This window comes from Epinephelus lanceolatus, chromosome 6 (assembly GCF_041903045.1).
Source record: "Epinephelus lanceolatus isolate andai-2023 chromosome 6, ASM4190304v1, whole genome shotgun sequence".
In the NCBI taxonomy this organism is placed as follows: Eukaryota; Metazoa; Chordata; class Actinopteri; order Perciformes; family Serranidae; genus Epinephelus; species Epinephelus lanceolatus.
The window spans coordinates 2991655-3014371 of NC_135739.1; the positions used below are offsets into that span (position 1 = coordinate 2991655).

General features: G+C 42.1%; 1 protein-coding gene across 4 annotated transcripts in view; it reads right to left on the reverse strand.

Moving 5' to 3' along the window:
• The window catches only part of LOC117253816 (importin-13-like), a 35345-nt gene extending 15675 nt beyond the window's left edge, over nt 1-19670 (reverse strand). Inside the window, exons 1-12 of one of the 4 annotated variants that reach the window (XR_013491688.1) lie at nt 19472-19620; nt 19041-19127; nt 13081-13206; nt 12621-12977; nt 11478-11731; nt 6914-7054; nt 5068-5209; nt 3526-3692; nt 3137-3257; nt 2620-2767; nt 2274-2455; nt 1984-2010 (exon numbers count right to left, since the gene is read on the reverse strand). Coding sequence is in view for 3 of the 4 variants with exons in the window: in XM_033621520.2 (XP_033477411.2) it covers nt 1984-2010; nt 2274-2455; nt 2620-2767; nt 3137-3257; nt 3526-3692; nt 5068-5209; nt 6914-7054; nt 11478-11731; nt 12621-12977; nt 13081-13206; nt 19041-19127; nt 19472-19492 (1773 nt within the window). In the remaining variant the exon portion in view is untranslated. Of the gene's footprint in view, nt 1-1983; nt 2011-2273; nt 2456-2619; nt 2768-3136; nt 3258-3525; nt 3693-5067; nt 5210-6913; nt 7055-11477; nt 11732-12620; nt 12978-13080; nt 13207-19040; nt 19128-19471 lie in introns of all 4 variants that reach the window. The other 3 variants (XM_033621522.2, XM_033621521.2, XM_033621520.2) reach the window with 3 other exon arrangements.
• Between the last annotated feature and the right edge of the window lie 3047 nt (nt 19671-22717).

The following is a 22717-nucleotide window of genomic DNA, read 5'->3' on the forward strand; positions in this document are numbered from 1 at the left end:
GAATCTGGCAATATAAGAACCATGATGCTGGGACATTCTGTCACTTCACAGCTGTCCAAAACATGTGGTTTGTGCCAGGCGGACATGATTGCCAGTATTTTTTCATTATTGCAAGAAATTCCATTGACTCATTCACAAGTCAAAAATGTGTTTTATCTGAAAGAAACATGCAATATTTACATCTAAGATCATAGAAAAATAGTCAACCAAGTGCAATGATGTCCTCCAAGATAATATTTGCCACTGCTCTTTGACCTGACCTGAACATTTTGTTGTTGTTTTTTTTCAGTTTCAGTTATATATTGGGGGGCATTTTGGGCATTGGGAAGGGAACACATGTCCCCCTCAATGTATATGGTGACTACGGCCCTGTCATGCATGCATAATTAGTCTGCAGTTGTCTGGGTGCGCAAAGGTGAAGTGCGCTGGTCTTGTCATACAAAGTTTGATGGAGTGTCAACTGGACAATATGGAGATATTTGCATCTTGAAAGCTGGACTACAAATGTGGATAGACAGGGAGAAACACACGCAAGCCTAAGACGTGGTAAGATACGATATTCCTCACTATATGAAGTGACTGATAACAAGATCTGTATAATGGATTGTAAAGAAATTTGTCAGGTTTTTATTTTGTAGACAATCGATCTGTATTTATAGCATGATGGGATGACAGCACAATGATGTGTGTGGTATCATTCGTGAGTAATCCATCCAACAGTAATGTGTGTGCAAAGCTGTATGAAAGCTCTGTTATACATAATTTTAGTGTAACTTTATCATTTTTTTTTTCGCTGTGAAAACATTGGACACATTAGCTTCTCGCTATGATGCACGGTCACGGAGAAAAACCATAGAGGAGAACAGGTGTGAATTTGGATGCACTATGCGTCGTTCGGGCTCCCCAGTACTGTTATTATTGTGGGGAACAACTGCACGTTTTAGAAAACATCTACGCCTATGGTTAGTTGTACAGTTTGTCAGTTGTTCTCTATTGTTACGCATTTATTATAATGTGAAATATCCATAAAATATGTCTCTTAGTCAGGGGTCATCAGTTTACTCAATGATAGTAAAGGGCTCCCCCTAAGGAAAAAGGTTGTGAACCACTGGGTGAGTTTGTGTTAATTGTGTGAACTAACCTTTTAAACACCAAAGTCACACAGCAAGCCCCTTTAAATCGCCCCCACCACCAGTACAAGACCCATCGATGCTACACCAGGCAAGTGTAGTGAATAAACATAAGGCCAAACATAGCAATAATCCACTTTATAATTCATCATACATGAAGATGTGATTCACCTTATGAGAGATGATGTAACCCATACGCCTACCCTAACCGCCTCTCTTTTAACCTACTCCTCAGGGGCTAGCTGAATGCTAACTTAGCATTTCCTGATCATGGACTGATGTGTAGGTATGGTGGGTGAGTCATGTAGCTGGTGGGCGGGTCACACAGCTGCTTCAGCCGCAGCTACCTATTTGGATCAGGGCAGTGGTAAACCAGTGGCTCCCGTGTTCTGCTGAGTAAAACAACTGTTTTTGTCGAAGGAGTCTGGCTTTGAAGAGAGCACAGATAACAGCTTTAGCTCCCCATCGGACAGGGCTGCCTGTCATCAAGGTAAAGCAGGGGAAATATTCTCAATATTCTCGAACAGTTAAGTGACTAAAATACGTTTTGCCACTCCACAGCAGCACACTGTCTAGCTTCCATGCCAGTCCTCCTGCCTTCTGATCCAAACTGGGGAGAGCCTGCCTCCATCAATTGTAGGTAATACAGTGACAATGAGTAAGTACCTCATACAACCCCACTTCAAAACATCCAAACTATCCCTTTGAACAGATTTTTCACGACACATTACATTTCGTCTTTAGACTACAGGCTGAAATTATGTTACGCAATTCTTTAACAGCATTTCTTGTTTAAATGTCACTTCAGTGCAGAGACAAAACAGAAAGTGAGTGTGAGAGAGTGCACACTGACCTTGTGGATCTGCTTTATAAGCACCTCCTTGAGAGAAAAGATAAAGTCAGAGTGACGGTTCTATTCTTTTGAAAGCACAACAAAACCCTAAAATAAAATAACTTGAAGTAATTTCAAAGAGTAAATGTTATTTCTGGAAAGCAGGAACATCACAGAAGTCTGCAATATCTTAGTCATTAAAAGTAAAAAATACTTTATACAATTGATTGCAATTAGCTCTCATACTTCATCAACTGAGTGAAAAAAAGCAATGGCATATTAAATAAAAGAGATGTACATCCTCTACATACCTGAGAGACAGCTACTATGTTGGCTGCGTAGGGTGGCAGGTCATATTTGCACTCCCTACAAATTTTTTTGAGTGTGGAGACAGAAGAAACAGAAAGGTCTGGGTTCCCCAAAGCCTGTAGCACCAAGGGCAAGACACTGCTGAGCATCACCGGGTGGTCGGCCAACCATTCAGCCAAAGCACCTTGTGGGAGATAAACATTTCAGACACTGAATGAGAAACAACATGAGTGTTATGGAACTGAAACATCTCCTGTTTCCATCGTATTGTCATAAGATTTACACTAAATCTATTTTAACTTTTTATCCCGTGTGCTGCGATCCTTTAAATCCACCCATGAAACTCACCTATAGTGAACATCACTGTGTCTGCTAGTTGGACGTTGTTGATGTTGATTCTGGGGATGAGTCCGATCAGGCCGGGGATGACGTCAGAGTAATTCACATCTATCGTCTCTGCTATGGACTGGAAGCCATACAATAAGGCTTCTGTGTGCTGAAGGAGGAGAAGGACGTCAGTGTATTTGCTGAGCATCAATCGATCAATATAGAATTTCAGCAATGAAAGAGTTAAAAAAAAGTACCAATAGAAATTAAAATAACCCCAAATCAATGTAATGGAATCATTCCTTTAATTCCTTTCTTTAGGTTTTCTTGGGGTTTATTTTGATTTGAGAGTGCAGACTACACGCAACATACGTGTAATAAATGTGAAAAACAGAAGTCCTGGTCTAAAAAAAAAAAAAAAAAAAAAGTTTATCAATTCCGCTATGACACATTTTCAATACCGGCTTCTGTGCAACACTTAAACACACAGAAAATAGTCCACATTTTGTCTTTGCTTGTCTGTGTACGTCTCACCCACCTGCCATGATGTGGGCTGCTCTGCATTAGTCAACAGTCTCCCTAGTTTATCATACAGGTTACTCAGCAGCTCTGCTCCCAGCATCTCATACACGTACATGAGTGTGTCTGAGATATCCACCCTGAAGGACAGGCATGCACAAACAGACATTTTAGGAGCACGCAACTTTGACACACATATCTGTTAATCTCTGCCAGACAGGTTTTGCCCTCTCAGCTGCCAGTCCAGTGAGTCTATTAGAGCAAAACACACTCATATGCTGACCAATCATCCTGTCAGCGAGTAATTTCTGAAACACTTACACCGTCACTGAAACACTTGCACACAACAGTGTGCAGCAGAAATAGGCATATACAGAGACTGTCAGGCATACAGATACACACACACACCTGTAGATCCTAAACTGTTCTTTCTCATCTGAGGACCAGGACGCGTACTCCTGGTCAGAGGGGAACTGAGCTTTGTGCAGCAGAACATCCACCAGCTGGAAATATACCGGCCTGTAGACCTGCAGATACACTGCCTGCTTATCTGACTCGAATGACATTATTTCATCCTGAGGAGGGAATAAGGAGAAGAAAATTGTCTGGCACATGAAATAATTTATTCACTTTACAGACCAAAAACATCTGTCACAATTCACACAGGCCATTAACACTGAGAAAACTATCAGTTATCTAACAGTGCTGGGTAATACACCGACATATCAATGCTGTGATATGAGATTAGATATTATCTGCTGTAATATAATAAGTTGTTTACATTTCCTAGTTTGAAGGCTGCATCATAGTAAAGTAATCAATCAATCAATCACTTTATTTGTCCCCAGTGGGGCAATTAGTTTTGCAGCAGTGGGAGCAACACAAAGTACCAAAATACACAAATACACAGATACACACAGCATAATAAACACATTGTGGACATGCAAATTGCAAACCCACTTAGTCATTAAAGCACAACCCAATCGCCAGAATCAATATCGGCAATGTCCACTTCGGGAAATCATTAATATGCAAAATGTGTATATTATTATGCCCTGGATATGTTGAAACTTTCGCTTCTCTGTGCTTTAACAATGCTGTGGTTACAATGCAGTTATGTTTAGGCACAAGTATCACTTGGTCAGGTGAGTTAAGATCACGTTTTGGTTTAAAATACCCAGCTTTGGGGACGCAATCGCTGATGGAAATGTAGCAATGGCTGGCTAAAAAACATTGTTTGTTGGTCTTGAACTGTGATCTGCAGCTCGGCAGCCACCTCCCCTGGTACCATGCCAACCACCATTCCCTACACCTCCTGATGACAAAGTTAGCTCATAAACACTTTAGGAACACGATATGTACGAAACATATAAATGTAAGGTCTATTGTTTGCAGAAATGTACAATGCCAACATTCTCTTACGTCAAATGGGCTGTGTATCCAGATTACTGATCAGTATTTATCATAAATCTCACTGTGTAAATATTTGTAAAAGCACCAATAAGTCAACACTACAATACTGCAGCAATTCAAGATTTTTGGTAAAAAAAAGTATTGTGATATTTGATTTTCTCCATCTAATATGTGACTATAGTCTGTTTGCTCAGACTTATGCTGGATAAGGTAGAAGACAAAAAGCAAATGTTTTCAGACAGGCTGTCATATTTTATTATTTGAAAACTGTAAACAAATGCCCATGAGACTTCAGTGAGTAGCACTTCAATTCAATCAGGATGTGCAGGGAGAGATGTTTTATACAGCCTGTTTCAAGCAGCTGCCTATAGAGCCTCACCACACTACCATGTGCCGACTGGCTTTACGTGCCTCGTAAAGACGATGTTAAAGGAAAGACGTGAGTAAATCATAGCAGCAGGAACATATAAAGTACGCTTTGTTTGTAAAACTACCACAACATCACTTTAACACGGATCAGATTTTAACATTCCTTACTTGTAGTGTATACCAGAAGGTGAGTGTGAGCGAGCTGGTGGTCTCATTGACCGGGTAGTGGCCGGGGATGCCTGTACAAAACATGATCATGTTGACTAAAGCCAGGAAGCTCTGCCAGTGATCCACCTGCTCCAAAAGAGTCCTACAGAGCGAAAGAGAGAGAGAGAGAAGTGGGTGGAGAGAGAAAAAGAAGAAGTGTCATTTGGCAGCAGGTGGTACATGGGCTCATCAGCACCTTTCTCTGTTTCATTGACACAGCAACACATTAAAAGTAGACATGTAACAGTCTGTCTCACGTCTTACTGTGCAGACTCTGCTTCTGCCATGACTTGTTTCAGTGCAAATGAGTGTTAAGAAATTTGTTTCTCTTATATAGTAGAGTGAGAGTTCACCTCCAAATCTAAAAAAAACTATTTTCCTCTTAACTGTGGTGCAATTTATCAATCTAGATTGTTTTGGTGTGAGTTGTTGCATTGGAGGTATCGGTCTCCTCTAGAACTAGAGGACACTCGACTTGTGTTGCTCAAGAAAAACTCAACAGGCATGTCTCTTTCCAGAAATCATGACACAGTTATTCAAGATAATCCACAGACCTTGTGAGCAGTTTCATGTAGGAACTATTTTCTTTCTACCAAACTACACTTGCCATCAGTATCGCTGTGCAGAACGAAGTGTGCGTCTACTCATGGACAAGAAACTCGCGCTTGTGACAGTGTGAGATATAAACATTAACCTTGGCTGAGCTGTAACCTTAGCTAGCTCAGTGGTGCTAGGTGAGCTAGCAGGAAATGCATGCTTCCTCCTGCACAGTGATACAGTTGGCAGGTGCAGTACGGTAGACAGAAAATGGATTATCTTGAGTAACCGTGACAAATGTTGGGTTTTTCAAATGAACTTCTTAGGGCGCCCCCCGTAATAGTCGACCAGAAAGGTCATTAGTCGGCATGATTTTAATTGGTCACTTAGTCGCAGAAAAACTCTAGACAGACACAGGAAGTGTCCACGCTCAGCAGTCAGACAGGAGTCAGGTTAATTTCCAGGGCTGGTACCTGCGGTTATTCCACAGGCTAGTTAATAACATGTCGGGCAGGAAATCCAAAGTGTGGGATCATTTTGAGAAGGTGAAGGACGAACCCAAGGTGATATGTAAACTCATCTTCATTGGTCGACTACAAACATGACGTATCATCTGAAACATGGAAGTAGCTACATGCCCATTAGCCCACAGCGTCATTAACAGGCGGCTCGCTCAGTGTGTGACGTGCACTTGGAGATAAAATATAGGCCTATATTAATGAAGGTTCATTAGTACGGTTTGTATTTCTCTGTAATGTAGCACAGTGTTAACAATGTTACTGATACTATTCTTTCTCACATCTTCAACTCAAACCACCAAAATATATCATTTCATCATTACATTCATATCAGAAACATGCAGGAGACTAGTCCACTGATGGACCTTAATCATGACTATAGGTCAACCAGGAAAATTCTTTGTTGGAGGCAGCCCTAGTACTTCTTTTGGTGCTGAGCACCACAAGCCAAGTGCCATCTAGTTTCTTATCTTATATTGAAAAGAAGGCAGACATCTTTACAGGAAGAGGGGAAAAAAATATTTTTGATTTTGGGGAGAAATGTCCCTTTAAAAACTGGACAATATTTTTATTTTGATATTCAAATGGCTAAAACACATTTACATTTGTTGCTTTCAACATCATTGAATTACAGAATGTTTAAATATCATCGTAAGGGTGAATACTGTCAGTCGTATATGAAAAACATTTTGACAAATATAAATCTACAATAAAATTTTACACTGTTACAGGACTCCCAAACACACACACACCTGGAGTGGTTTTCTCCCAGTGTAACGGCGATACGGCAGATACCGTGGCAGGTCTCCATGTCTCCATTCTGAACAGCCTCTCTGAGCTGCTCCTGGAGGGCGAGCACTTGAGGAACCATTTTCAGCAAAGTGTTCACATATCTAAAACCCACGGACACACAAACAAACACAGACAGTTGACAGTTAGGAGTCTCGTTCATTTAAAGCAAATGATTGAAAGCTGCTGCACACAGTGCTGTACAAGTGAGAAGAACATAGCATGCACAGCCGGAGAGCCTCCACTGGTGAATATATAACTGACTCACACCGCTCACAGCTAGGTTGATGTATTTATTGCTCCTTCTCAAGACAAGTGTTTATTTCAAATCAAATCTCAGTCCAAGTCAGTCCAACCTCTGATCCAGCACACCCACCCTAAAAAACCCACACATATAGCAGGGAACCAGAAAATCTATTCAAAGCTCCAGCTCAGAGCTGCGCTGCTGTCAGTTATTATTCTGTCTTCTTTCCTGCTGTCTCAGCCATCTATAATTCCCTCACTCTGGCTAAAACACACACATGTGCTGACACACACACAAACCTACACAGACACATTGGTGCACACACTCTGACACACTGGCTTCAACACAGACTCAGATCTGCTCATGTCACAACATCAGACAACATCAGACAACATCCTCCTGTCATCCTTAATGACAGCAAGAGAAGGGGTGACATTTGGAGATGAAGGGCGTGTGTGTGTGCGCACGTCTGAATGTCACAGAGGAGATTATGTGCATGTGTGAATGCTATAAATGTAAACCATATTACGGGTGAGTCAGTCCCAGGGGTGTTTTGTGGTATGCAGTTGGTGCTTCATCTTTCATGAGAACGTCAATAAAGACGTGGGTCCATGTCAATGAATATTCATCAATGACACAGCAAGGTTGTGTGAATTCAACAACATTTGAGAAGAAACAAAAAATAAACAAATCAACCAAAAACCAGTGACTCACAATATCTCTGAGGATCCAATCTGAAGCGCGACTGAACACTGTTTCCAGTATTAGCTCATCTGTTGGTTGTTTTTTTCAAGTAATCGTTCAAAGTGGAAATAAACACATTTTTTGCTTTAACTTATCATTATGAAGTTAATGTTGACTGCACAATGTAATGACTACAGAACAATGACACCATCAGCCTTCAGACTGGGTCCCTAAAAGCCTCACTTTCACTTTGCAATTCTGGGTACTATCACTCAGGAACACTAAGGCTTGATTTGCAGCACAAAGGAAGTGCATCAACCACTCTAACAGGAAGCGAAAAGCATTTTGGTTTTCCTTGGTAGCTATCGGTAGCTATCCCAATACTATCCCCAGTAGCGGAAATGGTGGACACGGACAGTGAAACCAAAGTAAGTGTGGAAGCTGTGGTAGTTTTAAGGCTCTGAGGGAAATGGAGAGCGATCCGGTTGTCTCTGTGACAGCAGAAGCAACAATAGTACAACTTGAAAACACTAGGTAGGAAAAGTTGTAAAGTTTTGTGCTTCTACTTTAATTCATAAAATGTCAGGAAAAAAAAGTGTCTTCAAATTGCTTATTTTGTCCAACCGACATCAAGCTCTGATTCTCTGCCTGAACCAAGTGGGCCCAACCCAAGCTGTCGGGCTTCTTGCCGTGCCTGGCTGTATTTTCTCGATATACTTTCCAGCTTGAATTGGGTCGCGTGTGCGTCAGTTTCCCAGTGTTTTTTTGTGTGCAGATCTTTTGGTAATTTAATGAATAATGTATGGCATGTGTTGCCATCAGCACATTATAACTAATAAAAATGTTGAGAGTTAGAATTAGACTTAAACAGACAAAACACTTGAATTAGGGGCTCATTTGCATACATACTGTACAACAAGAAATTGGCAGTTCTTGTGCATAAATTGCAAGAGTTGCATTGGACTGGAGGGAAATTGTGATAAAGAGAGAGGGAGGGGCTGCAAGGCGACTTGGTTGGCAGTGTTTGTCTCATGCAGTGGAGAGCGGTGATCATCATCTGCGTGCTACATCGCTGTGGACTGCCGTACGGAGCCTGCTCTGCTGAACCTGTCGTACATGAGACGAAGAGCCGATGACAGACTCTTGAAGTAACAGAAGCAAGAGAGGAAATGGTGCGAGACAGCATGTCAGCCCTTAGCTTGTACATAGCAGTACATATTATTTCATACAGTAAAAATTCAGGTTTTTAATTGGGTCGGGCTTGGACAGAAACTATGCAGGTTCATGTAGGGTCTGGCTTGATTTTTTGGCTACAATCAAAGCTCTAACTCACAGTCCAAACCAAAAAGCTATTTAATTTATAGCGCCACAGAAAAGTCACAGATCCTCGCACAGAGAAACTGGAAACACAAAGATTTGAATTTTTGCTTTATAAATGACTAAGAATTGTTTGATTAATAAAACTGTTGTCAATTAATCTTCTGTCCATTGAAAAACAACTAGCATTAGTGTATGCCCTTATAGAACAGTCCTAGCCAACCAGTAAAAATGACACTGATATGAATGCTCTGCTCTGCAGGTTAAATGCACCTCATACTGCAGTCCTGGAAAGCATTTATTATTCTAATTTCCCTCAGGATCTCTTATAATCCGAGGAGCCGGATCTGTGGTCCTGCATTATGAAGCTGAGTCCCCTACTCAGCATCCCACACTGATTCAGCCTTCTCTGGAGAGAGCTCCACCCTGCTGAGATGTGATGTGTATGACTCTGGCCTCCATCTAATAAGCCAGTACCTGTATGTGTATTTGCCGACATCCTCTGTGTTCGGGTGCCTGAGTGACTCTGAAAGCAGCGCAGGGACCGGCTGCAATTTACTCTGAGTGAGTGACTGTGTGTGTGTGTGTGTGTGTGTGTGTGTGTGTGTGTGTGTGTGTACATGTGAATGGCAGACTGCACTCATGCACTCAAAAGATCATTCATTTTTAAGAAGGTGCTTTGCAAATGCAGGTCATGCACTCTAAGCTTTGGAAGAGAGCGCTTGGTGTGTATGTGATACGATTAAAAAGGCAGAATGAATTCCTGTGTGCTTCCCCATTTCCCTCATAAGCCGAGACATTCTGGAGGTTCCTCCTCTGAGACAGTCTGCTGCAGTCTCCTCTCCTCTAACTCATAGTTGCCTGTCCTCTCCTCCTTTGCTCCCTGCCCTGCTGTTATACACTTTTTCTGCCTCCTTCCTGACTCCTTTATTCTCTCCCTCCACTACCCCCCTCCCCCCTCCCACCTCTGATCCCCTCTGCAATTACTGCAACACTCCGAGACAGGGGAAATGGGTTGCCTGGCAACAGGATGCAGCTGGACCAATAGCATCCCCCCAAATGAGTTGACTGTAATGTGTTTAAACAGAGGGAGAGAACAAGAGACAGGGAGGAGGGCTTAGTACTGATGGTGAGAGGAGAGAAAGGGGAGAGGAAGAGCACAAAGAAACAGAGGCAGAGTGGGAGAACAGATAAAATAGAATAAACACAGAGAGCATAATCTACAGATGGGAAAAGGTGGGCTATGACTTCCTAGAGAGGATGGAGGAAAAAAAAAAATTGCACTAGGTTTTCTAAGGGATTTCTGTTCCTCGTCTCTCATAGACACCATCACAAAACACACACTACATTAAGTAGTTAAATATGAACCATAAATTACACAATGCTCTGACTGAGACAGAGGCCAAATGTGTCTCAAGAGACACTACTAATGAGAGAGTCAAGACTTTAGGGAGGACCTGACAAACACACACCGGCAAACATGCAGGGCTGCGATCAGTATTAAGCGGAACAAAATAAGAGATAGAAAATTGTGATGTAATTGTGAGAACAGCTGAAATTTAGCAAGGAAAATCAGAAGAATCCCATCTCTCACTAACGTACTCTCTCCTACAGGAGCCCAGCAACACTTGCTGCTGGTTCTACCTGTGACTCCCACTGCCATTAATCGTCTTCCCACCATCTGCTCTGCAAAATGTGAGTGTGTTTAAACGGACTCGTCAGCAGCTACTTCACAGATCCGACCCTCTTGTCTAAGAGGCAGTGCAGAGGTATGGAGGATGAAGTCTTTCATACTCGCACACTTTCACACCTTCCCCTAACACCCTTTCTTCTCTTTGCATCGTCCTGTCACCAACGCCCTCTCCCTCTCTTTCTCTCTCTAGGGGAGGGGTAATGGGTGCCTGCCATGTCTGAATCAACCAGGGCATGATGACATCTCTCCCCAGCTCTGTAACCATAGCAACGCCAGCCAACCGAGAAATGCCGCTCTCCTCCCCCTGGCTGTCAACTTGCCCTGCATCAATCCCTCCCTCCTTCCCTCCATCCCTCCCTCCCTGATGCCCTTCCAGTGCCCACCCTGTCTGTTTCCTGCCCTTGGCTAATGCATCTTTCTTTTTCCCCTCTGTTCTCCCTCTCTGTTCCCTCTTCTATCTCTATTCTCTTCTAGTGCAGTTTCTCCCGTCATAACCATGACAAGCTTTCATGCCATACAGTATCATTATTTCTTTTTTTCGGCCTTTTTTGGGGGTTGTGAGTGCGTACTGTCGCACATTTGTACACACCTTTGGGAGTCGGGCTGTGAGATGGCGTTGACTATTGCCTCCACCGCTGTGTCGAAGAGCTCTGGGTCAGGTAGGGCACTGAAGCAGTCGTGCACCAGGCCTTCGCTTTCACTGAGGGGCACATCCAACAGCACCCAGGATGACAGGCAGCGCAGCACGCGAGCTTTCACCGCCCCGGGGCTGTCTGTCCTTCGCAGCAGTTGCTGGAGTAAGGGACACACTGACCCCCACTCCCGGCCCAGGGCGCCCCGAACCTAGAGGGAGGATGATAATGAGGGTTAGACTGCAACTGTATCACCCATGTGTGATATGTTCTTCAGCGTAATGAACAGACTCAGTCTGAGTTTTTCAGTACTGGTGCCATAAAGATACCCGTGTTTTAGCACTGACACAGATATGATGCTTTGTTGATACCTTACTTTTTGGAACATAAAGAAATAATCAATTATATTTCATTGAAAAACTTTTTAGTCTAATAAAAAAACACAAACCTCCCAAACATTTCTGTTCAATGCAAGCAGCTGTACAGTAACTTCACCAGCATTAAACAGTCCAATATGACTAAACTTATGATTTAGATCAAATATCTGGAAGCTACTGATTGCAAGATTAAGAGCCTGTTTAAACCTGGTATTCACAAGCATTTTGGGCAATACGATCACAAGTGGACAACTCGAAATATAAGTGAGGGGACGCATCTGACCACATCTTTCGTAGTGCAAACGCTGTGTCCTGATGCATCCTCGACAAGCAGGACATATAACTTGTAGAATTTTACAATGACTAAAATGACTGGATGAAGTCCTGCATGACTGCTGACTGTTTTGCCCCATGGAAGAAGATGTTTTGATGGATTAGATTTGGCTTCTGAATATTAATATTTGACTATTTGTTCCTTTTTTTTCTATACTGAGTTTGAGAGTTTGAACAGGGTTCAGCTGGATGTTCAGTGTTCAGTTGACTACAGAATTTCCGACTGATGATTTGAATCTCCGACTTCCAGGCAGCAGCCCTACTCAAAATACCTTGTGATAACAAATGAATAAAAAAAAAAAAGAAAAAGAAAAAAGAAAACCTGTAAACATTGAACAGGTGGCCATAACCACCTGCAGAGGCGGGGGAAGGTGGTACCTGCAGACATACCTGTCCCTTTCTGTACTGTGGCAGGCGGCTGGTCTGGAACTCCTCAGGCAGAACGGTGAGCAGCTCCAGTAATGCCAGGCAGCGTGCCCGCCCATCCACCCCTCCTCCCTCCTCCTGGAACACCCGCACCATCTCTGCCACTGCGCCGGGCCAGGCCTCAGGCATTGTGTTGAGTGCCAAAGAGGCCAGGGCCACACACAGCCGGGTGAGCACCATCTTGGAGCCGGAGGAGAAGCAGGCAATCTGGGAGAACAGCTGGGTCTTCAGAGACTCATACTGGTCTGTGGGGATGTCTGACCAGTAGCGTGAGATCTTGGTGTGAAGTGCGCTAGCGCCAAAGTACTGGATCTCTGGCACCTGTGAGAGATGACATTTTGATGCAAATGATGCAAAACACTTGTGTATGTGTGTGTGTGTGTGTGTGTGTGTCTCCACGTGAGATATTGTGTGTCCACTGTACCTTATCTGGGCTTAGTAGGGCCCAGCAGAACTGCCAGGCCTGAGGCGAGACCTGAGCCTGCATTAGCCATTTCTGGGCTAGATTCTTGTTTTCTATATTGGGATCGTAGTACAGCTGGTGGAGGGCCTGGAAATAAAGATGACAGAGGAGAGTAAGGAGAGAGAAGTCAAAGAATGCATACAATCTGTGGATCGTTAAACCACGAGAGGGTTGAACAACTATGTAAAAACAAACTCAATTTGAGAACTGTTTGCAACTACACTCCAAACATTCACAATTGTGGATGTCAGAAATAACAGAGGAGTAGAGAGAGGAGAAGCACGGTCCTTTGAGCGCTTGTGTGGTGGGAAGAGCTGGTTACCTTGAGAAAAGAGCATCTTTTCTCACTCGCAAACAGGCAAGCACACAGACACGTAGTAGACAGCTTACCTCGAAAACCTGAACAATGGTGAAAGCAATGACCTGAAAACAGCACTCTCTGAAGTACAGCTCTGAGTAATTTGAGTACTTGAGTGCAGAGAGAACAAGAGGGAGCAAGCCAAAGAGAAAGAAGATAAAGGATGTGTATAAGAGAGGGAAATAAAAGAAGGGGAAAAGGGAGCATTAATTAAACAGACACCTCTAATCCTGGCAGTGCCAGAAGAGAGGTTTAGGCACTACTCTGCAAAAAAAAAATGCCTGTTTTTTCTCTCTCATTGTCTCACACACAAATACACACACACACAAGTACATGCTCGCTGAACTAAAACTGCTGGCAGCCAGCACTAAGTGTCTGACAAGCAACACAGGAAAAAAAAAATCTATTCAGCGAGCTTCTGATCCTTGTCTTTACCCCTGAAGCCTGCACACATAAATCCCTCCACCAGCAGTCATTCTCTCCTCTTTCTTCCTTCTCATTTCTCCCTCCAGCCTAAACTGTCCATCTAGTTTCATTCCATCCCTCAGCTCTCTCTCTCTTCATCTCAGTCTTCTTCTAAAATCTACAATTCTCCCCATTCCCTCATCAGTGAAGTTTAGGTTCTCAAACAAGGGAGGATGAATAATACTGGGAACTGCAGCTGTAGAGAGAACATTCGGGCAGCGTCAATGCCTACTGGAAGCAGACAGTCTCAGGTGGCGTTCTCTCTCCGTCTGTCATCCTGCAACACAATTATCTGCCTCTACTTACTGTACCAGAGTGCGAACACGACTGGCTAGGTGTTAATGAGCTGATTGTTTGTAGAGAGTCAGGTGGCATTTGTACATGTGTGAGGGACAGCTATAGGTGCAGATACAGTATATGCAGCGTGTGCACGTACAGTATATATGTGGCTTTGACTTAGCATGAAGGTCTCTGTAGTCCACTAACATCTATCACAGTCATGTTGTACTTTTTATGAGAATCTAAGCACTTTCAAAACTGTCAGAAGGAAAACCTCTGCACCTATGAAACCAGGTGTTTCTTCTGTAAATGTGAACAGATTACTACAGACAGAGCTGCATGACTGAACTCATGAATATGAATGTGTTATTGTGTTGCAATTCAGCAAGGTCTTTCTATGGATCATTATCATGCCTTCATTCTAAAAAGCATTAGGATGTTTTTTTTTTGTGAGTCAGCTCCACTCTACCCTTTCTGTAAACGAAACTGTGATATCCGAGTTCAAAGCAGCAGCGGATCATTACCGCAGTCCACTGTGTGATCGCAGACCTCTCCTCATCCAATCCCAAACAGCACTGTGTCTGTGTCTGAGCGTGTCTGTCCCTCCTAGGTTTATTATCAAAGCACAAGACACAAAACAGTCTGTTCATTTTGCTGCTTTAATCTTCTTACAAAGAACCACCGCCTGTCTCCTCCTAGAAATCAGGCCAGACATGCAGCAGTTATTTCCACTAACTAACTATAATTGCCTATCATCACTAAATGGTTCTTAAAACAAGTAAAAAACATGCGCACCCCTAGAAAAAGTAGTGTTTATGTGCAGCCAAAGCAGTCAGTGCAACTGAAGCAACTAATTGTATCTACAGATGGTGGCAACCTGCCTGAACCACCTGGCTTCACCTGAGGATGGCCCGCTCTTGGCAGACACTGTCAAAGGTCATTAGCCTCCTCCACAGTCCCGTTCCAACAGGAGGAGGAAGAAGAGGGATGCAAATGAAAAAACGCTCAATTAGACAGATCCACCATCTGCTCACACATGACCATGGATTTACTGTAGCTGGTATACACTTGTCTGTTCCCTACCAAGCCCTGGAGAATAACAAGTGTAGGTCCTGAGCTAAGCTGAAAAAGCCCACAAAAATACCTCGACTACACAAAATATCAAGGACAAATATGAAGCAGATAAATTGGGCAGAGGGCTAGACGCTATCATCCATAAAATACGAATAATCTTATTAAAATTATTAGCAAGTGCAAGGCAGGAGATGTAGATCAAGAGAAGCAGGTGGCAGCGTGATGTTTTTTCCAAACATTATAGAAATCTCTCCTTCTCCACATGAGGAATAAGTGCACGCGCCTACACACACATTTTGTCTTTGCACACTGTGTTTACACACAGCAGGTAATGGCATCTTGCTGCCATCAGTTCAGTGTGTTTTCAAGCCATCTGTGCACCAGAGTGTCATACTCAAAGTCATTGTAGTGATGGGAGGCCAGTGTTGTTGCTGTGCTGCGGAAGGCATCATCGCACCACTGACCCATCATGACACTGCGGTATAACTGTGAGAACCAAAGACATGCAGAGGAATGATGATTAATGAGGGAACAAAGAAGAATACTTTGTGCGAGAGTGTGCGCGGGTGGTTGTTGACAGCACGCAGCCAAGACAGAAATTAAGAATACCATGTTGCCAATAGTGATAAAATCTCAGCACATGAACAGCAAACAAACCCTTGCACCAAGTGTCTCCATGTGCAAACCGCAGTTACATGAACAATTTCCATCACATAATTCAGAAGAATCATCAGTCACTGAATCAATGTACATACATATAGGATACTGTCTCCTAGCCTGCTAAAATAAAAAGTATAAAACAAAAATGCTGGCACTAGTATATGTGTGTATCATGTAACCTGCAAGATATGTGTTCCACCTTGAACCCATATACATTTCTGTCAATGACTGGATGGTACAGTAATAGTCATCACGATCCCTATCTCTCTCTGTAATAGCCTCTCCGGCCACCACAAGACCACTCAATACACCATGCATCAATTCTCAGTGTCAAATTTCCTAGCTATGCTCTGTAATATGTTAGCTGGCAGGCTGAATCATCTCCTCTGCTTTTAAATGCCATACAGCTATTTAATAAGAGGAGAGCTCTTGCTGTCACATAAATCTTATCCTAACTTGACTTGAACACAGTTTCCATAAGGCAGAGCCTGGGAGCTACGAACGACTGAAAGGACCTCGACAGCGTCCTATGGACAGCATCCTGTGTAGGTATTGAGGTTAGGTGATTACAAAGTGGGCCTGGGCAGGATGCTGCTGACCCAGCACTGTGCTGTGGTCCTTTTTGGTGGTACAGTAGTTGTTTGTCTCAGGGGAGACATGCAAAATGATTAAATCCTAACAGCACACTGTGTCACAGCAAAGTGTAGAGCTCTGAATTTCCTCTGAGATCCATTTGCTTGTAATAGTGGAATAGTGCATCTACAGGCTAATTATAGCCAAGCGGAAATGTAAGGCTGTATACATACCCATTCATTATACACACAAACTGATACTGACAATGTGGTACTTTGTTTCACAGACCCAACATTGAACAAAGAGCTTTCTATTGGACACATACAACTACTGGGCCAGGAACCATCATCTCCACCGCTATGTCTACAACAAGCACACACTCTTCACCATCCTACTGAACAACAGTGACAATTCTGCACTGATGCTCTTTTTTATTTTACTCTTTAAACTGGTTTTGCTTTCGTCATGTTATGGGAAGCGCAATTCAACTTTGTATTGATGAACAGTACAGAACTAGGCTACTACTTGCTGTTGTGACTGTTTGGCAGAGAACACAATAAAAAATCAAAAGGTAAAAGGAAACATCTCCAATTTTTCTTAACGCAACAAGGTGGTGGTTTGACTCAGATACTATTATAATGCTTTTAGGGGCACACAGAGGTACTAAAAAACTCCCTCTCTCCAGTGAATGAACAGCATCGTACTGACTCCCTAACTAATTAAGTACAAATATGTCGAGACAAATTATCTATAAAAACAAAAATATGGAGAGAAAAGACTCATCTCACTCAAATAGTCTACATATATTTTCTAAATATAGCTGAGTCTGTGAAGAACAATATCTCATCAGTTTTGAAATGCAAGTGTGGTGTTATTACAAAAGGGCTCATAGCCTTGAAGGGAAATAATACTTCAGATGCTGTTTGTCATGTTTTATCAGTTAATGAGATTACTGATGCTGCCGCACCACTCGGAGAGGACTGAAAGCTTTAACATGATCTGAAAATGCACCTTTAACTATACAATCCCGCACACAGTAAATGAAATCAGAATAAAATATTATGACATTTTGTCGTGATATATTAGTGGCCGCTTTGTGTCGTACAATGTGGAAAAGCAAATCAGTTTAAAGGTCAGAGTTCAGTGTAGAAACAAACACTGCCATGTCATCACAGATGACGTTCCTCAACGCTTTTTTAATTAAAAATGTTTATTGAATTATCACTACACTGACATTCAGCCTCTGGAAGCATCTCCTGTTTCAGATAATTAAATGAATCACTGAATGCTGAATCTGACATGCAGATTATATTTTTGATAAATATGATGCATTATTTGTGATGACTTGGGGTATTCATGTCCACTGTAATGACACACCTAAATACTGGATAACCCAACAAAAAACAGCTTGATCTAATAAAAAAAAATCTATACAAATCTAAAAGGTTGGGTATCAGTTACTATCACTGAACGTTTCCCTAGTACACCACAACAAATTATTTATGATCCTCACAGATACGTGAATTATGCACTTACCTAGGTATGCATACAATATGTACTAGTATGTTTTTGACTTAGTTAATAGGCATTTTCTTCATGCACTTGCAACCCCAAAATTACAACAGAGCCCCACTTTCTTCACCTGCAGACATAAAAACATGAACAAATGAATAAGGAGATCAGCCATAGGGAGACAGAGCCTTGCTCATTGTTTGTCATTCTCCTTCCTCCTTTATTACACCAGAACCCCAGTATTGAGCCAAGCCATTTCCCCCATAGGAATGTGCTCCTCTCCCTCAAACCTGCCTCTAATCATTTCTGTCGCATCGCCAACCTCCTCTTACCCCCTCCTCTTTCTTTACTGGCACTGTCACAGACATCGACCCTGTCCCACCCCTCCCTCCTTCCCTCCCTCCCTCTCCTCATCCCCCTATCCATCTCATCACATCGACTCCTCCACAGGAGCACCTTTCTCACTCTCCATCCTCCCCATTGTCTCTCCCCACCCATCCCCTCGTGTCCGAGTCAGTGGCCACCCAACTGGGAGATTCATCGCAGCGACCTGGCAGCAACACTGCCAAGCAAGCACGCATGCACGCGCACTCTCTCTCTCTCACACACACACACACACACACACAAATATATCCAGAGAAAAACAAAACCCAGTCATTTCACAACAACAGAGATGGTAAAGAATTGGCGGGCTACAACCTGTTATTTAGCTCTCAGCTGATCATCTTTCTAAACATTATCCACTCAGTAAAGACTAATTTAAAGATGTGAGGACAGGTGAGCTAAATTCCTGTATGCACACACAACATTACCTCTCCAGAGGAATTCAGTGAAGTAACAGTTATTATCATTATGTGGCTACACGGCAGATAAAGCTCCTCAGCTTCCCCTCTTAAAGCTGTTTCTTCATAAACAAGACCGCTAATACAGTCAAAGGAGAACATGGTGCTTCTTAAGATGTTGGGGACTATGATAAGGACTGAGAGGTCCCAAAACTCACCTTCTCTACGTTTTCCACCGTGAAGTCCAGGGCGTCCGGTGTTGCTGCTATCCTCCCCGGTGTCTCCATATCTCCGCTGACACAGAGCTGTCAAATGATCAAAGAGGAGCAACACATTCAGGAGCTGACAGCCACCGTTAAACTTCCTCTTTAACACACTGCCACCGCCAACATATTTCCCCAGCAGCAGCTGGAATGGGCAAGTTAGCTCGACGACATCATAAATTTGAGATGACACAAGATGCTAACCCGGCAAGCTAACGTTAGCTCGCTTAACTTAAGAGCAGGCTAGCTGCCGCTAACATACACTACAGAATACTATAGCAACGGCTAGCGCTGCTATGCTAACGCCAAATTAGCTAACGTAGCAATGCATGTAACTTGACGCTACCCTAGTGCCGAAAGCAGCCAAGCGAGACAGATATACTAACATTTTCAGAGTGTGACAGCATTATCAACACGAAGCCGTCTCCGTGTATTACCTCTAGACTGTCTAGAGGACCGATATTTTCACACCTTTCGGTCCTGCGACGGTTTGAGACGATGCTGGCAGCTCCCTGCCGCTTTTCTGCTTCTGCTCCGTCACCGAGGGGTTTTTGCTACATTCAGGCGTCGTGGGAAATGTCGTAATCGGAGCGTAACTGGTCAAGGACCACCCAACACCACAGTAAATAAAACAGCGATTTTGTAAGTGCCCAAAATATTAAAGGCGGAGGATATATAGAACCTGAAAAATATACTGATGTGTATTTCTATAATTATACTGTATTATTATTCCTAGTTACTTAGTTGCTATCTTACGTTTCGGGTTCGTTTTGTCAATATTTACGGTAAAAGACTCTGACGTTTCTCAAATATGAACATTTGAATGCCGCATTCCACCCTCTATTCAATGAAATGTCATCATCACATTATGAAGATGTAGATGGGGCCAGAGGACTTAAGAATATTAACAGTGTCTCACATGTTACTTTAAAACCATCAGATATGAATCTTTAGCAGGAAGGAAACGTTGTTTGTTGGTTACACACCCCATAACCCAGCCAACACTTGTATGTGGGGCCCCTGTGGGTGCTAAATAAGCTGTAAAATAGGCCCTATTTTGGATTGTTCACATGTTCCATATTGCCCCTATGCTCTGGGTGGGTTTCCTCGATTGGGTCCTACATGGATCGTGTTGGGTCTACCTGGGTACAAAGTGGGTATGGGTCCAAAATGGGCATCTTATCTGGGGCCCACTTGGGTAAACCCGCCCATGTGAGCAAGTGTCATGGGGCCAATAAGGAACCTGTGAACAGCTCCATATTGGACCCATTTTTCAGCCCATTTACTATCCACATGTAAATGTTGGCTGGGAAACCCTCCAAATGCATCTTTCCTACCTGAAATTATCAAGATGTTTTTAAAAAAAAAAAAAAAAAAAGCAAAATCAGGCATTAAATACGCATTATACCTCACTCTTATTGGGCAACAGGCTGTGTCTGTACTGGCTCTAATGTGTATCCCAATGTGCACACACTGGTACACTATTTGTATACAATGAATGTGTTATAAAAACAAAACAAAATGTCTCTATTTTCAGTATTTACTCTTTAACCATCAGTTGTTGGATGCTCAGCAAAGCACAGAGCAAACACAGAGCACTGAGTGATTCGGACCACAATGACAACCTCCACAGCTACAAATCAGTGACTAATCCCCTACAGACCCTGTTTGTTAATGACAAGTGACAGAGTGAAACTCAAACACACATCCAGATGTGTTTATAAACAGCAGCAGTAACACACTGCTTTATATCTAACATGTGCATCAGCCAGAGACTGTGTGTAACCTGTGTGGTAGACTGTAGGTGTTGTGTTCACATGAGGACCAGCAGGAAACTGGAAGACTTCAGTGAACACACACACAGACAAACAACAAATAAATAAAGGCTATATCGGATATATGCGGGAAGGGCTAAAAATAGACTTATATATTGACATGTTTCCCATCTATGCAATATATAAAATGTTAAATATAACTGAAAGTATAAACAGTTTCATCAGGAAGAAGTTCCCCTCACAAAGTCATCACCAGACAATGTCAGCCAAAAAGTATTAAAAATTATTTCACATACAGATAGGTATAGATAGGCTAACAATAAGGCAACCAAGTAGAATTGATAATCATTATTGATGACTCCATTTGTATCACTTTGTTGAAAATAAAGCTACCCTTAAAAACTGTAATATCCTGATGGGATGTTAAATTAAACAATTAAACCCACACAGAGCATTTTTATTCTAATCTCTGAATGCTTTCCTGATGTTTACAGTATTATAAAAGTGGAGATAAATGTTGAAGCTTATCTGAATTAGCAGAGGGACTATATAAGTGTCACCTCACTGGAGCTACACCCTCCAGAGAAGTATTGCACTTTGTTTCACCACCTATCTCCAACTAAATGTGTTTTTAAGCCATGACAAGAGTGAGCTGTGGAGCGACAGCGCCACCACGTGGCTCAACTAAGACATCACAGTACAGTGCAACGCCCTGCAGAAAGCGCCAGTCATGCAAAAAAGTAAAGACGACACAGTTTAAGCTTCCGGATCAAGTCAGACACTGAAACAAAATGTTCATTCTTTAAGTGCTGAACAGTAAAAACTTCAGAGTGACAAAAACTCCATGTCGTCCCGGATGTAGGCCAGCAGTTGTTTTTTAAGCTATTTATTAATTTCTTTATATATTTAAAATGTAATGATTTACAAAAATAAACAAATAAACAACAACTATATTTTTTTGTGGTCAAATTTTATTTAGTTTCTTTGCAAAGTATTAATAATAAATCATATATACATAGTCGCACCTCATCTATACATGTCCATATGTTTTACAAGTTTTACATTAGTTGAAACTCCAGAAAAAGATATATATATATAAAAAAAATCACAACATAATGATTTGCAAAAATAAATAAATACTAGGCCACTTCTATTTATAACACTTATAATAATAATAATTTAAAAAATGAAATAAAATGACAGTTTTTAAGACCACACGTCCATGTTTACAACACCAGTGTTCACGCACAATTAAAATAAACATCAAGGACAACACAACATGTCACAGGACGTATTTCCATCGTGGTCCTTGTTATTAATTAATTTTAGAAACATTTAGATAAGAAAAAATAAAATGCATATATTGAAGAGGCCAATAAAACCCACAGCGTTTTTAATTAGCCTACATGTTATAGCCTACTATAATTCATGAATAGTAAATACATATAATAAATAGTATATCTAGATGTTCCTTTACATTCACAACAAAGTCCCTGAGTAGAAATGGTGGAGAAAATAACAGGAGCAGCGTGTGAAGCATGTCTGCACTTTTTCTGATGCGTAAAAATGCATTTTTTATATAAAATAAATATAATTATTTTTTGTTTCTCAATTGCTGTGACTATCAGAGAGGACTGGACTCTGCAGTTTGGGTTGCTGCACAGTATAATAGGCCCACACTGTTGTAGCTGCATGGTTTTCCGTCGTATTGCTGTGCATGCCCTCAGGATCTGTGTGGGTAGGTGTCAGTCTTGCTGCTGAATTACGCGTCATGGCACAGAGTCAGACCCACTGACTATTTTGAACAGGGAACACGTGGCACTGTTTCTGGAGAGAGAGAGACAGAGAGAGAGAGAG